The following is a 17286-nucleotide window of genomic DNA, read 5'->3' on the forward strand; positions in this document are numbered from 1 at the left end:
CTCCAATTCATTTGCCCCGTCAATATTCCATACAAATAATTTTACATCACAGTTTGTCAGCTTGTATTCATAAGTTGGACAACTACTTTCACGTCTAATAGCCGACCACACACTAGATGCATCATCATCAGCATTATGTTAAGGACTGGACATGATCTGATCATAGATTGCTCACCCAGTGATCCCAAATCAATTGTGATTACATCTCAGTTCTACAGGAGGTCGGTCGCGGCCCGAATGGATCGGTGGTAACGTCTCTGACTGTGAAGCTGAGTGACGCGGGATCGAATCCGTCAGGGAGCACCAGTTCCCTCGAAATTACAGGTACACCTTGCTGACGAGTGCCGAGTAGCACGAAACTTGGGTCCAGGGTTTCCTGTTGACCATCTCCAACCACCATCTTATCACAGTATGGTATTCCATGTCTGACTAACATGTAAAACATAAACACGTAAAATCATTGTAATATATCCTGATATCAAATTAACAGAATCGCTAATCCAAGAAAACAGGATATATCTAACTTTTAAAATATAAGTCAAGAACTGTGAACTAAACGTCACAGACAGAAAACTAGAAAACAGCTGTTTCGTGAGTTTACTCTATTGCAACCGATGACAACAAAATTTTACTAGTAATTATCCATCACTGAATATGGTCATCGTGCTAACACTGCAAACAGCATATGTTTATCTTCCAGCACAACTCCATTAAACAGTCAGTAATTTCATGAAATGATGTCACATTTTTGTTAGACTGTTCCTAGTATTCGAGTTTACCTTACGTGAGATCTTAACAGGTTCAAGTATTTATTTATTTATTTAAACACAAATGTTAGTACAAACGGACCAAAAATATATACGCGCCACAAAATTATTAAATTTGTGTTTAGGCTGGAATACTGTACAGGCGCCCAAACAGAAACAGGTAGTTTTATTAGGGGGCGACTCCTCAGAGCCTTTGACCTAAAGGTCTAATGCACAAGGCAATGGAGCACGATCAGCAGATGCAGTCCCATGGTAGCCGCTTAACAATAATTGATTTATGAGCCATTTGTTCTTCCAGGATCCTGGAGCCCATGTACACCATTGGTTTCGAACCAGAGTTTTCCAACTCCCCCAGGTGGATCCTCAATTTATTTATTTAAACACATAAATATTGGTACAAAAGGGCGCCAGATACATATGCGCCACACTTTCATTTATTTGTGTGAGGGCTGTGATACTGTCCAGGTACCCAAATCGAAGCAGGTAGTTTTCTTAGGAGGCCACACCCGGAGCATTTGACCTAAAGGTCTAACCCACAAGGCAGTGGAGCATCGTAAGGAGATGTAGTCAGTCCCATGGTAGTCGGTGACCAACGATTGATTCATACACCATTTGTTCCTTCACGATACTGGAGTCCATGTGCACCAATGGTTTGGAATCGGAGTTTTCCAAATCCCCTAGATGGATCCTCCATATCCACCAACCCGATTAAAGAGCCGGACATTGTCTTTCTGTCTTCTCAACTTCGCAAACAACAGTAAGGCCACGAGAAGGCAGTGAGTAGGACTTCCCTGCCAGTGGTTGCATACATGTGGCCATGTGAGAACATTTCGAGAGAGAGAGAGAGAGGACTCTCCCCACTCTCGGCCGTACCAGGGCATTTGGCGGCATCCTCAATATCCACTAACTACAATAGCAATATCACCGATAATAATAATAATAATAATAATAATAATAATCTCACCTTTTCAACACCAAATCTAACATTAATTTCAGTTATAGGTAAAACATTTCGACTAGATATAACAGCAACAAAAACCATTACATCAGGATGTGGTTTATTATTAGTATAATGTAATGTTAATTGTATGTTATAAGTATTATCACTACTGTCATTCTCTTGTGATAGATTAGTTGGATAAAGAGTTAATGGTGTTTTATGTATTGAATGTGGTTGAACAGAAGAAAGTTGAATATCAAATGATTTAAGATCAATTACATTTTGTGATGTAACTTCGGATGATGTCATTTCTTCCACTTTGTGATTATGATTACTAGTAGGGGTATCTTTTATGTTTACACATAGGGGTGTATTATCATCATCATCATCATCATCAGGTTTTAGCTTACTCAGAGAATTATTTGATAATAATATTGATAGATTTGTATCTGTCAAAGCATTTGTTCTAGATGGATATGAAGGGAAAGTAAATAGAATATTGAAACGACGTAAAAACAGAATGCATCATACTGTTATATCCCGATAACAATAGTGAATGGTAACTTTGGGATCCATTTATGGACCAATATAATATGTATAATTCCTATTATATAATTGTTAAGTAACTTAACTATTCATATTCATGTTCATTTTATTATGAGCTTCATCTTGACCCATAGACTATTACTGTACGATTTACCATTCTTGAGTTATCCCCGACCGTTGCTGCTACCTTGACGTGGTGGTCGGGCTTGCCTATCGTGATGAACCAATCGAGCTATACTGGCTGGAACAATCGTTCCTCAAGGTCCTACCATGCCAGGCAGGTCGGTTGAAGAGCGGTAAGACTAAAAGCAGCAATCCCAAGGTCCGAAGGCGAAGTCGTACTACTGACTGTATAGAGGTGTGACGGCAGTTAAGTGTTTCCTTCAGACAACCAGCATAACAGCGATGCTGCCTTCCCACAAGAAGGGGTGGAGTTAGAAAACGTCGACCCTAACAATACACACCTCGCCTTATCCCACGGATATCCATCTCCGGCGATAAGGTTCCAACAAGTACGGAGCTAACACAAAAATTACCCACAAAAAGGTCGTATGTGACCGACCTCAAGCAGTTGTCCGTTGGGCACTGCGGTCACGCCCTCAGGTCATTAGGATTACTTCTAACCCAATGTCCTTTTCAGGTACCTCTAGAATAACCCTTCTACGGTGTGAGCAACTGAATACTGGAGTTGTATTGTTGTCCTCCTACCATAACATTACATAATTATCAAATAAATAAATTCAGTATACAACAGAGGGTTCGGCGAACCATAAATGAATTTTACCGAATGATTTTAACGGAATGTGGGACCGACATGAACGAATAATAATAATAATAATAAACAGCTATTGATCCATATCACAGTACCATATAATCAAAATAGTCTCATAGTAAATTATTAACCCTTTCTCAATGTTCCTAAAGAAAAATGGATTTGAATCAATAATTTCATAGACAATCAAGTATTTTTAATTACCTACCCCCATTCAGTTAGTCACGACGTAGGATCAGGCACATATATGCACCGGTCCAAGTTGCCATACATCGTTAGCACAACAAGATGAACATCGGATTCATAGAAGTAGTTAATTTAGTGGTGGTAATATATAAAAGATAGGTTGTATATAAGGATATAGTATAGGAAGGAAGAAAGTTATGAAGCAATTTTAATCTCAAGGTTTAAGGGAAGATAAAGAGTGTATACACCTACGCCATTGTGATCGATTCTGAGCCATGTCACCTAGAGTCTCTAACCATTGGTTATGATGACCATGCGAACCCCAACCTCATAGTCACTACCCACATACATGGCTCAGTCCGATAGATTTTATGAACTAATGCTTTAATTTGGCGCCCCATTAGCTTTCTTTCAACCTACTCCGAGACCATCAAACATCGTGCATTGAGGTGGTTGAGCATAAATCAGACATACCTCAGCCACTTCAATGAATAAAACTTCACTACCTGATTAATCGATTCGAAATAAAAATAGTAAACATGTTAAATAGACTTACTTGTTGACCCAGAAGTCGTCGTAGGAGTAGTAGTAGTAGTATTTGTTGAAAAAATATCTTGTAAATCATCATAGTTTGATTTTTTTCTAATACCAGAATTATTCCCAATCAAATTGTTACTACTATTCAATGAATATTTTGGTTCAATCGGATGTGATATTCGATGACATGATGTGTTATGAAGATGATTAACAGGAAATGAATCTGTCGTATTCAATAATAAGACATCTGAAGAATACATCTTAGTATTAGAAGATGTAATGGGGGTGATTGGATCATCATTTAAGCCTAAATTCATTAAATCTTGTGTTAAAAGATCAGGAACATGATTAGATGATGATGATAATGAGGAAGAAGAATGATCATTCGTTATAGATGAAGGCATATGTGGTTGACCATGTTTTACTGAGGAGGAGGATGACTTTCGATTGGCTATTTTTTGTTCATAATTTGCTAAAACTTCACTAGCTTTGTCACATATTTGACCAATTTCAGCTAAAAATTGATGACCGAACAAAAGATAGGAATGTAATAATACAAATACCATTATTAACATTGGTAACTATTTGGTTTTCAGATATTTATTTACCTATTTAAACACATAAACATTGGTACATGGAGGCACCAAATATATATATATATATATATATTTGCGCCATACTTAGTGAGCGGCCTATTCTCCTCCACGAGGGGTAACAGGCGTAAGTTAGTAAGTAGGAGCGCCACACTTCATCAATCTGTGTGAGAGCTGTAATACCGCCCGGGTGCTCGAATCGAAGTAGGTAAGCATAAATTAAACAGTCAAACCAAGGCTGTAGATTATAACGCAATATTGATTCAACTTTTAATTAATAGGTCAGGGAAATCATTGTAAACTGATCAAAATTCTAAGAAATACTGACACAAGTAGTTGGTAATAATCATAAAATGATGTGGAAAGGAACTTTTAACAAAGAGAACAAATCCATCAATCAATTCTTTGAACACACAGTTATTATATCAGATGAAAGAGCTTACAAAACAACCTATATGAGTTACAAGTATTGATTACTGAGTATGGATAAACAGTCACGTAGCTTACTAACGATTAAATATGTGGTTACTTTTCCTCTTATTGACTTCTATTTCGAACTCACTGAGAGTGACTGCTTGTAATTGTGTGAAATAAAATATTGTCTAGTGAATATGGTGGTTCTCTATGTTGGTCGTGAATCGGTTATCTGATATAACCTGATCTAGTTTCCGTATAGAGGATCTTTCGAGTATCCAATCTTTCAATATTATGAACTCGTTCACTTAGACCAGTCACATTGATTTATAGTCGCATTTTCGTAGTGGTGTACTATATTGCTATGACAAAATATATTTTAACCCAACCATTGTCTCAAAATAATAACTGATTGTTTTAAGCATTATTATCTAATCACTCGACTAGCTTTCAATCAATTAAATTACAAATTACAACTACACTTCGTCTACTTTGATTTAAGTAACTCAACAGTATTATCATTTATTTATTTAAATACATAAATATTGGTACAAGGAAGCACCAGATACATATTCGCCACATAAATCTTATTTAATTTGTGTGAGGGCTGTGATACTGTCCAGGTGCCCAAACTGAAGCAGGTGGTTTCCTTAGGGGACCACACCTGGAGCCTTTGACCTAAAGGTCTGATCCACAAGGCAGTGGAGCATCGTAAAGAGATGCAGTCCAATGGTAGCCGATGACCAAAGATTAATTCATACGCCATTTGTCCCTTCAGGATAGTGGAGTCCATGTGCACCATTGGTTTAGAATCAGGGTTTTCCAACTCCTCTAGGTAAAATTTCCGTGTCCACCAACCCGGTTAAAGTGCCGGATATTCGGTTTTCGTCTTCTCAATTTCGTAAACAACAGTAGTGCCACGAGAAGGTAGTGAGTAGGACTTCCCTGGTAGAGGCTATATACGCGTGGCCATGTGAGAGCATTTGGAGAGGTAGAGCGGACTCTCCCCACTCTCGGCCGTACCGTGGCATTTGGTAGTAGTGTAGTGAACAAGAACACGAGTGGAGACAATTGAATGTATTTAAGCACAAATTACAAACTATCTCACTAAATTCTGATAACCATACAGTGAACAGTTAATTTGCAAAATAACAATCAATTGTCTCAATCTTGATTGTTCCTTCTGCAAATACCGGTCCATCTTCTCTGATTTCATTGTTCATACATTTTCATACCGATTGCGCTTCGTTCCTGTTCTCTCTTTATCGATCTCCTACTGAAATACATTCAATACCTGACCATCACCATATACTACTTATATGGATATAAGTAACCCACACCATAGTAGTATAAAATTAAATCGGAATATACTTTATAATGTGTATTAACTCATCAACTCATTAGATTTAAATGAGTAAACGACTCAATAATGAATTTGAATATAAAACAACTTATAGTTTAATAAAATATACAATTAAAGAAGACTAAACTTACTCAACGTTTCAATATCTTGTTCTTCATGTGTTAAAGAGAAACTATATAATAATGGACGTGCTCTACGTATATTCTGTACCAGTTCCTTTATAGGAATTTTAAAAAAATAATGATAATTCTGTATTTATACGTGTGTGTGTGTGAAAAGTTAATGATCAATTATGAAATAATTACGCCCCCAAATGCCCTGGTACGGCCGAGAGTGGGGAGGGCCCGCCCTCCCTTTCAAAATGCTCTTACACAGCCATGCGTATACAGCCTCTGCCAGGGAAGTCCTACTCACTGCCTTCTCGTGGAATTAATGTTGTTTACGAAATTGAGAGGACGAAAGTCAGTCAGTCAGCCACAACGTAGAACTTCGTACGTACGTACATCAGTTCGAGTTGCCATACCACATTAACACACAGGGTTAAAAGTACAAATTAATGGTGTGAAAACAGGTATATTAGTTTTAATGGTGAGCATAATAAAGGTTCTCCTTAATACATATATGTCGGTTGTTTAGATCTTCATATTAATGTATAGGATTGAGATTAACCAGTCTTTTCTGGCATATTCCATCCTGCGCGGATTCCTTTGATGTTCCCATTAAGGCACAAGCATTCTACACATAGATGGATGATGGCTAGCTCCACTGAACCCACTGGACATTGAAGCAGCACACACGGACCTTCCTATAGCTGGCACTCCACCTACGATCGAAGAAATTAGGATGACTATCAGACAAATCAAAAGTGGAAAGGCAGAAGGACCTGACAATATACCAGCTGAAGCAATGAAGTCACACATATAAACAACTCCAAATATGCTCCACGTTCTATTCAGGAAGATTTGGGAGGAAGAACCAGTGCCGACAGACTGAAGAGAGTGATACCTCACCAAGATAACAAAGAAAGGAGGTCTGAGAAAGTGTGCTGGCTACAGGGGCATCACACTACTATCAGTGCCAGGAAAAATTGTCAACAGATTGTTGAAAAGAATGAAAAATTTAGTAGACGCCCAGCTTCGAGACCAACGAGATAACTTTCATGAGGATTGACTATGTGACATCTAGTTCACAATGGAACAAGAGTCGAACGACAAGCTATCATTCTTGGATATATTAATCACCAGAACCGACACAGGTAAACTGGAGACTGAAGTGTAAAGGAAGCCGACCCACACTGATCAAATTCTCAGCTACAATAGCAACAACCCAAGAGCTCACAAAATCAACTGCGTACAAACTTTGTTCAAGAGGGCGAGGACACATTGCAACACAATTACAGAACGAAAAAATGAAGAAAAACACTTGAAAACCATCCTTGAAAAGAACGGCTACCCAATCAACTTCATCAAAAAATACCAACCGCACTCATCATTAGAAACGAAGTCAAGTACAGAAATCGACAAAATGATCACCTTACCATACATAAAAGGTACATCGGAAAAGACGAGACTGCTGAAAACATTCGGAATAGATGTTGCTCACAAACCAACAAAATCCATCCATTCAATCCCGTGCAAACCAAAGGATGAAATGACAAAAGAAGACAAACCAAACATCATCTACAAAATAAATTGTACCAACTGAGAAAAACGTTAAATCGGACAAAGTGGATACCCTCTTCATCTTCGCCTGCATGGACATCAAATAGCGGTCAAACGCCATGACAAGTCTTCACTTGTATCAATGCACATGGACAACTACAGACACACATTCAACTGGAAAAATGTGGAGATTTTGGATAGAGACGATTCCAAAAACATCAGAGAATTTTTGGAAGCTTGGCACACGGGTCAATCAGCAATAAACAAGCACACTGAAATCAATCCAATTTATCAACCAATCAGGAACACTTTACTTCTACTAGAAGTTTGTGCTGATGATGTCGTTCGGAAGAACGATGAAAGCTCCACGACTAAACCATCCAGCTCAGAGAAAAGAACTCCATCAAAATCATCGACCTGAGCTACAAATCTTCTCCACCAAAGTCCCTAGTTTTTAGGCTGAACTTGCATCTCAAAAACAAACACAGAACTCTGCAGTCGTTTACTGGGTTACATCTTATTATATAAGCCTACCCATAACCTAGCTATTATGAAACATCAAAATAAGTAGTAGCTGTGCACTTACAACATAGATCTAAGTCATCTCAGTCATTTTGCAGTGAATATCAGCTATTTTCTTACAGTTTTTTAATAGGTAGGGAAAAAAACAGGGAGACTAAGCCGATGAATGCTCTAAGAAAACATCAAATTAACTACTCATTCCATCTTTAAGAAAATATTATTTAAGCTAACTGTCATAAAATATTATCAGAAGGGATTTTGTGGAGATTTAGTATTTTCATAGTTGCAAGCGTAAGTCGATTGAAGCTAGATCATCAGGGAAAATCTGGAAGCACTAGACGGCCGTTTCGTCCTATTGTGGGACTCCTCAGCAGTGCGCGTCCACGACCTCGCCTTGCGAGATTCGAACCCAGGACCTACCAGTCTCGTGCCAGAGCACTTAACCGATAGACCACTGAGCCAGCATTCGATGGTGTTTATGTCTAACTCGAACCAGTCCACGAAATTGAGCGACCATTCACCAATTGTCTTCAGTGAGTTCACAACAGACATGGTTTAAACTCCACTGGTCATAAAATAATCAGGCACTTCTTCGAATACATTCAATGGATTTATAACTGATGCATTACGAAAGTGAATAAGTAAAAAGAGCATATAGATTAAATACTTACATTCATCAATTCTAATTCAGCCTCAGTACTTTCACCTAATAAATATGTCCCAATCATTTCTTCTAATAATATTGTATTATTTCTTAAAGCTTCCATTTCACTAGTTCTTTGACTTACTTTTTCCATACGTACTTGGTCCTTTAAATGAAATGTGTAATAGACTCATGGATAAATAAATAAATAATATACTTTTAAAAGATGAGGAAATTCATGTAACTAATTCCATAAAATTAAGGAAACATCATTTGCCTACTGACTTAATTTATAAGTAGTTAATAATTGTTGACAATAAAAAAATATACGTTCGCTAGAATAATGAGAAATTCCTGAAAAGACCAATTACATTTCACAACAATTATTCCATCATTATCAAAACTGGACCATATAGGAGTATGGATTGGTACAGTACCCCTAGTTCATAGATATTAATATACTAATAACTAATCTTCGATATTTCAATCACTAAATGATACGGGTTATATCCGATCAGTGTTACATCACTATGTATCTTGATCACTGAATTATCTTGTATTACTCGATCATACACTACTTCAATGATCTACTCGATCAAAAGTAGTTAGATACTTTGATATCATCACTTTGGCGAAGAAAAAAATCTATAGATCAACCTCTAAGATCATTTTTATTTGAACTAATACGAATATATGATGCAAACTGTTACAAATTGTCACATAAGAACTATTTTGAATCGTATTTAGCATTAGATAACTTTGACCCGGTTACAAAACATAAGTGAAAGTGATATTACATACATGTCAGATAGAGTCAATGATAATGTACTCAATCAAAAAATTATATATGGCCACCGCATTACTCCGAAATTACAGTACTGTCTACCACAGAAGAAGGTTCAGAAGAAAAATAAGAGAGCTGAAACTTGGATACAACATCAGTTCACCAAATCAATAACTGTAGGTCTAAGTCGTTTGTCAGTACATTTAGACATCTTAGTTCAGTTTTGAGCAATAGCTGTAATCTGTGTGTTGAAGCTTTTACATGACATGGTTTTGTATTAAAGAAAACCGTGAGAGTAAAGCTTGACACAGATTACCTTCAAAAATTATTCGGCTTTCGATAGTCGTAAATTTTCGAGTTTAGAAACCGGTTAACAGGTTGGTGCCATATGAGTTAAATATACGAGGCTTTACCAATATTATCAAAACTTCCATTTAAATGATTTACTTCCATACATTAAGTCAGTCAGTCAGTCACAACGTAGAACTTCGTACGTACGTACATCAGTTCGAGTTGCCATACCACATTAACACAGAGATGAAGTTGTCGATTCAAATCCCATAGTGGTAGAAGTAGTAAGAGTATAAGCATTAATGTGAAAGATTAGGGTTTGAAGATGTTATTGAAGGAGTATAATACAATGAAATAAATTTGGAGAGAGAAAAAAGATAGACATGAAGAATTCAGAAGATTGGAATTTGGCAGAACACAAAGAGTGGATGCATCTTCACCATTGCAAACGATTTTGAGCCATGTCATTCAAGGTCTCTAACCATCGATTGCTATCATCTTCCGGATCCCAACCAGGTAGTCTACACCTACTAACATGACTCAGTCCACTTGTCAGCGACTTCATGGATTTGTGCCACGTTTTGGTCTGGCCGCCTCTAGCTTTCTTCCAACCTACTCCTACACCATGAAACATTGCATGTCGGGGCAGTCGGTGATTGGACATACGTAACACATGTCCCAGTCATCTCAACTGACCAAGTTTCACTACTTCATCAATCGATTTGCCATCATTACCTAGTACCCGTTTCCTAACAACTGCATTACTTACCCGATGGTCCCAGGATATACGGGCAATGCTTCGAAGACACCTATGATCGAACACTAGTAGCCTACGAATATACTCTACTCTTACCGGTTATGTTTCACTTCCATAAAGTAGGACGGAACAAACTGCTGCACAGTAAACCCGTCCTTTGGTTGCTAGACGAATATCTCATGTAAGCCATGAATGACGTAAGTTGGCGAAAGCTAGACGAGCCTTCTGTATCCGTGCTGAGATTTCGTCACACATCAGACCACAAGGGCTGATGAGACTCCCAAGATAAGTGAAGCAGTCAACATTAAGTGAGTAGAATAGTATTGTCTTTTTCCAAAAATCGAAATACAGTAAAATTAAAATAAGTAGACTTTTATTATATAAACATCAAAAAATACACAAAATTACTTCTTCAACTATACTCTTGATAAGCGCATTTGCTTCACGTAGATCAGCTGGATTACGACTACGAAGTAATTGGGTTAAACGCTAAAAAAAGAAAATTAGTTATCATTTGAGCGTAGTAAACTGATTCAATCATTTGATTCTTAACTGCTAAGTTGTAAATTTGACCGATTTCGTTTTGAGCAATCAATCAGTGTTAATAAAACTTCGCAAAAACATTATGACCTAAGGTTGAGTGCATATGAATATGTAGTGTAGAACAGCATAGTAGATTAATTTGAATAAGGTAAAACCACAAAACAAGGTCTTATTCTTAAAAGCTTAAAGTAACAACATTATGTTAAACAAGTACATTGGTTATACGATACTTGACTAATTGTAAATGTGTCAACTCCATAAGTCTCAACATTAATGGACTATCCGACTAAATACAAACAACGAAAAGCGAATTTCCAGCGCTTTAACCGGGTTGGTAGATACGGAAAGTTCACCTAGGGGAGTTGGAAAACCCTGATTCCAAACCAATGGTGTACATGGACCCCAGTATCCTGAGGGAACAAATGGCGTATGAATCAATTGTTGGTCACCGGCTACCATGGGACTGACTGCGTCTCCTTACGACGCTCCACTGTCTCAAAACCAGGTGAATTGAGTTGTGAGGTATCGGAAACATCTTCCTTTTTTCTAGCTGGCAATATAGTTAAATTTATAAACTCAACTAAGACAGTAAAAGACCTCATACATATATTGCAAACGTACTATAAATTATATATCTGTTTATTACTTTAAAATGTATCGTCACATGGTGTAAAACCTACATGAGAACCAGATATTTAGCACATTTTATTATCCTGATACTTGTGGAATGTTTTTTTCAACTTAATCAAGAGATCATTACGGAAAAGAAACTTTCAAGAAATTACCTTCAAAAGAAAAGGTTTACCCTAGTAATTTTGGAAAAAATTAGCCTACATTCCGCATGAGTACGATGGTTGCAGTTCGTAGAAGGAAGAAAGTCATGCTTTGCATGATAACTGAAAAATATATTAAACAAATTAAGGGTCCCACCGTCTTACTACTACTGTCAAAGAAAGATCCGAAATCATTTTGTGGGTGAAGGTGGTATCAAGTCCGAAAACTAGGCTTAACATTCACATCTTGATGAATTAGAAAACAAGTCACCTACAAGCTAATTTGAGATGGTGGAGAAGATTTGTAGCTCAGGTGTATGATTTTGATAGAGTTTTGTTCTCCGAGCCTATTTCCCCCGATCGCTAAATATTTGACGTTTATTTTTCGTTTGTTTTCTGTACAGAAGCACGTTATTTCACTGTAGAAAAACCTATTCATCTGGTTAATGGTTTTGTTTTTAACATCAACCTATTCAAAACTTAAAGTAAATGATACGGTCTCGTGGACAGCCATCGCTCGGCCACATTATATTATTGTGCGCATCTATCGATTATCATTCTACCTATTGGCTTTAACAATTGAACTTTTTTTTATCTCCTTAGTCATTAAAAGCTTTCTCCATGACAGCTTCTCCACAAATAACACTTACCTCTGATTTTTTGTTACGTTCAAAAATATTTTGCCTATTTTCAGCGGCTGAAGAGCCTGAGCGACAAACCTACAAACAAAGAAAACAAAACGAAAACATTACATAAATAAGAGATAATGTATCCTACGTTACTCTTTATGTTGGAAATGTGTCCGTAGACGCTTAAATGAAGCTTGGGAAACGGTAATCCAATAAAACCAAGCACGCTTCGAACCTGGCTACGGATCTGATGACCAAGCTTTTACCCTTAGGTAAGGCCTAGAAAACATAGATACTGCCGTCCAAATGTAATCATATTACTCCACCTACAGATAGCATTCAACTACGATGACTGAGAAGTCCCGGGACAGTGCATATAAACCTGAAAGTATTGTACCCTAATACTATTCGTCAACTGAGAGCTAATGACGAAGAGTAATTTGAAATAGTCATGTCATGTGGCATACGTCAGGATAGCTCACTATCTCCACTTTTATTTAATTCTGTGATACATATTATGCCATAAATTATTGACCGAAAATCCTATTAATTGGTTTAAGATACCCAACTCCTAACCAGATTTCGTGTCAATCAAATAAATCAGTTCAAAATAAGACGAGTTATGGAGTCAAATCTGATACAAATGTGTACCCGTTCTAACCTTTATTTTATTTATTTATTTCAACACATAAATATTGGTACAAGGGGGTACCAGATACATATGCGCCGCACAAATCAAGTGAGATTTGTGTGAGGGCTGTGATACTGTCTAAGTGTCCAAATTGAAGCAGGTGGTTTTCTTAGGGGACCACACTCGGAGCCTTTGACTTAAACGTCTGATCCACAAGGCAGTGGAGCATCGTGGGGAGATGCAGTCCCATGGTAGCCGGTAACCAACGATTGGTTCATACTCCATTTGTTCCCTCAGGATAATGGAGTCCATGTGCACCATTGGTTTGTAATCAGGGTTTCCCAACTCCCCTAGGTGGACGCGCCGTGTCCACCAACCGGGTTAAGAGCCATACATTCGCCTTACGTCCTCTCGACTTCGTAAACAACAGCCACACCGTGATAAGGTAGTGAGTAGGACTTCTCTGGCAGAGGCTATATACAAATTTCACAATCATTTCAGCTACAAGAATCGATCATGTCAGGGTTAAGATCATCTCATTTAAAGCTTAGAGAGAATCTTAAGTGAATAACGCTCAAAATTATCGATGATCTCATCTCCTAGAACGAAACCAAAGGACACACACACATACACAACAGATTTTCTAGACAAATGTGAAATCCCAACAGAATTGTCACTACTTTACATTGTTGATATTGATAAGTTCCACTTGTTTTAATAATAATAATACACCTAAATGAAGAAGAAGAAGGTCAATATCATTGATTTAATAAGACATAAAAACTATAAAAATTTGTCGAATATCTTAAGAACAAATTGTTAGTCAAAAAAATCATTTAGAATATTGTCCATAAATTATTTCCACACCTTTACTCTAAATAGTGATCAGTTTACCAGTTCTAAATATTTTACAAAATATGTATTTAGGAAGATATGGTGTATATAATTTATCTAAAAATTGTATTTGCCCCCAAATGCCCTGATACGGTCAAAAGTGGGGAGAGTACGCTCTCCCTCTCGAAATGCTCTTACATGGCCACGTGTGTATTCCCTCTGTCAAGGAAGTCCTACTCACTGCCTTCTCGTGGCATTACTCTTGTTTAAAAAATTGAGAGGACAAAAACAGAATGTCCGGTCCTTTAACAGGGTTGGTGGACACGAAAAGTCCACATAGGGTAGTTGGAAAACCCTGACTCCAAACCAATGGTTCACATGGACTCCAGTATCCTGAAGGAACAAATGGCCTATGAATAAATCGTTGGGACTGCATCTCCTCACGATGCTCCACTGTCTTGTGAGTCAGACCATTAGGTCAAAGGCTCAAGGTGTGGCCACCAAGAAAACCACCTGCTTCGGTCTGGGCACCTGAGCAGTAGTCCAGCCCTCATACAAATCAAATGATTTGCATGGTGCATATCTATTTGGTGCCTCCTTGTACCAGTGTTTATATGTTTAAATAAATAAATAAAAATTGTATTTAACAAATTCTTGAAGGAAATGAACAAAGTTATTACTATGAACAATAACAATTCAAAATACATTAACTAATACTTTGAAAATACTTACAGTTGCACCTATGACTGAATACTAGTAACCTACAAATATCCTTTATTCTCAATGACCATGTTTCACACTAATAAAGTGAACCAGAGCAAACTGCTGCGCAATAAACCCGTTTTTGGTTGACAGATAAATATTTCGCCTACACCACAAGTGACGCAAGTTGACAAAAGTTAATCAAGCTTTCTAATTCCGTGACAAAATTTGTCAGACGCTAGCCAATCAGGACCGAAGAGACTTACAAGATAAGTCAAGCAGTCGATAAGCTCGACTACTTCACTCCCTATTATGAAGTCAGGAGCCTAAACAGGCTGGTCCTAAAACACTGTTTTACATTTGGATGGAGAGAACGAGGTCCAAAACATCCATACATTTTTGCCTGAAATTGTCAAAAGACTGTATTTTTTCAGGATCTTCACCAAACAAAACTACATCATTTGAGTATTCTAAGTCAACAAGTGAATTTCCTGGCAAAAAATAAATACCTGAAAAGCTAGTTGATAGTGTTATCTCTAAAAGTATGTCTGTGACGAAGTCAGGTTAAAATGGGGAAAGTGGGGGTTCCCCATAGACTCCACCTTTAGCAACATAGGTGCATAACGTATGTTCACTAAATTACAAGTTGTAAATCCCTGTCCATTTTGATTTGAGTATTTAAGAATTATCACGAGCCAGCGCGCATTGAGACTGAAAGTTAATCGTATGAAGACGGATTTCATTGCTGGCGGTAGATCCCCAATACTTTATCTCATACCACAGACAATTCAATAATTTTATATTAGGGTTTCAGTTTAAAAGATAGTAAATATTACCTCTGAAACGGAGTCAGTAGAGACTATCTGACTAGCAGTTATAATACCTTCTCGAACAAGCATATTGTAGGCCTCAGCGAATTTCGGTTCGTTTGGTGAGAAATCACGTTGCCAATTATGAAGCAATTGAGCACACTTGTTTTTTACACATGAAGATGTCTGGTCACCAAGATACTAAAAGGCAAAAAACCAGAAGTTGTAGAAACGTGAAACGTCGTGTACTGACTGAAAAAGGAATTACAAACACATACGTCCACAGCATCTAAAGCCATATTACAAAATAAAAAAGAACACACATGTCAAACCAGATGATAGTTTACATTGAAAGTTAACGATAAACGAAAGTAGAAGACGTTTACATGATAAAACATTATAACAGCATACGGAAGTGAATTGAATATAAATAATAGAAAAACATACGGAAAACGCCAGATGATATGCTGAATGAAACAGTTGATGTTGAAGTATATATGGACCTAAATCTTATACAGCGAGACAAACTGAACTGACCGTAAGACAATAGAACATTACAACTACGTAATCCAGAAGAATATTGAAGTCTCTCATATCCATGGGGACATTTAATCGGTACCTACTCCAACAGGCTATAAAAAACACTTCACTCGAGAGAAGCGGTCGACCCACAAATCTATTGAACTAATAAGAAAGACGAATTCGGAAGAAACATTTTTCACCGAACTTATTCACTAATCCTAGTGTTAAGTGGGCTTGTTACTGTCGTTTGTAAACGAACTGAAGGCACACATTACACCACTTCATAAGCAACTAGGAATTAAGACTGAAGTTTTACTGCAGCTGACCACAAGAGCAAGCACAAGAACATGAAAGAACCTTCGGGATGATCGGACCGACACATGAGAAAAATAAAGTGGCCTATCACTGATAGAGTCATACGACAAATTAGGTAAAAATTTCGTAGTTTTTAACCTTACCTTGGGAGAGAGAACTTTGATTAGTTCGTTGAGAAACTTGAACTTTCCAAGTTCGGATATGAATGTTGGACCACAACGCTTGGATAAAAACTCTAACAGCTAAAACTTATAGGAATGGCAAAAACTCCTACCACTAAAGAGCTAAGAGCTTCTTTCTCATGTGGAGACTTAATTTTATGGGCAAGAAGACGAAGAGTAAAGACTGGACCATTAGGTTGAGTGTCAATTAGCTTTGAAATTTCATTCACAGTGTCAGAATCATACTGATCTGATATCGGGTTTGTGGCTTTACCTGTAATAGAGTTTTGTGTAAAGAGACAGACGAGTTACTAACTTAATAACTTCTCGAGCTCATTCATTACCACTAGTCTTTTCGCAAGAGCCGCAATAACTCAAATCTTCCGCTGACCTTTCAGAATCCAAATGGTTAATTAGTTGTGGACGGAATAGAAGAAGCTTTCGCTTAATGGGCTTCTGTGTCTAGAAGCAGTGGATCACCAATACCTTCAGACAGGAACCTAGGTATATTAGCGATAGTAGAAAAAAAGAAATTGGTAAATCATAATAAGATGTTATCCTTGGTTCTTAATGATAGGTAAAGTTTCCTCT

The 17286-nt window shown here is 37.4% G+C and overlaps 1 protein-coding gene across 1 annotated transcript in view; it reads right to left on the reverse strand.

Moving 5' to 3' along the window:
• Smp_164030 (putative golgi associated, gamma adaptin ear containing,arf binding protein 1 (gga1)) overlaps positions 1-17076 on the reverse strand; it is a 25427-nt gene extending 8351 nt beyond the window's left edge. Inside the window, exons 1-9 of the mRNA XM_018798519.1 lie at positions 17012-17076; positions 16809-16969; positions 16678-16776; positions 15725-15898; positions 12743-12811; positions 11185-11265; positions 8973-9110; positions 6250-6334; positions 3768-4262 (exon numbers count right to left, since the gene is read on the reverse strand). Of these exons, the coding sequence (XP_018653453.1) occupies positions 3768-4262; positions 6250-6334; positions 8973-9110; positions 11185-11265; positions 12743-12811; positions 15725-15898; positions 16678-16776; positions 16809-16969; positions 17012-17036 (1327 nt within the window). The 5' untranslated portion in view covers positions 17037-17076. The remainder of the gene's footprint in view (positions 1-3767; positions 4263-6249; positions 6335-8972; positions 9111-11184; positions 11266-12742; positions 12812-15724; positions 15899-16677; positions 16777-16808; positions 16970-17011) is intronic.
• Between the last annotated feature and the right edge of the window lie 210 nt (positions 17077-17286).

This window comes from Schistosoma mansoni, chromosome 6, assembly GCF_000237925.1.
Source record: "Schistosoma mansoni strain Puerto Rico chromosome 6, complete genome".
NCBI classification, from domain to species: domain Eukaryota; kingdom Metazoa; phylum Platyhelminthes; class Trematoda; order Strigeidida; family Schistosomatidae; genus Schistosoma; species Schistosoma mansoni.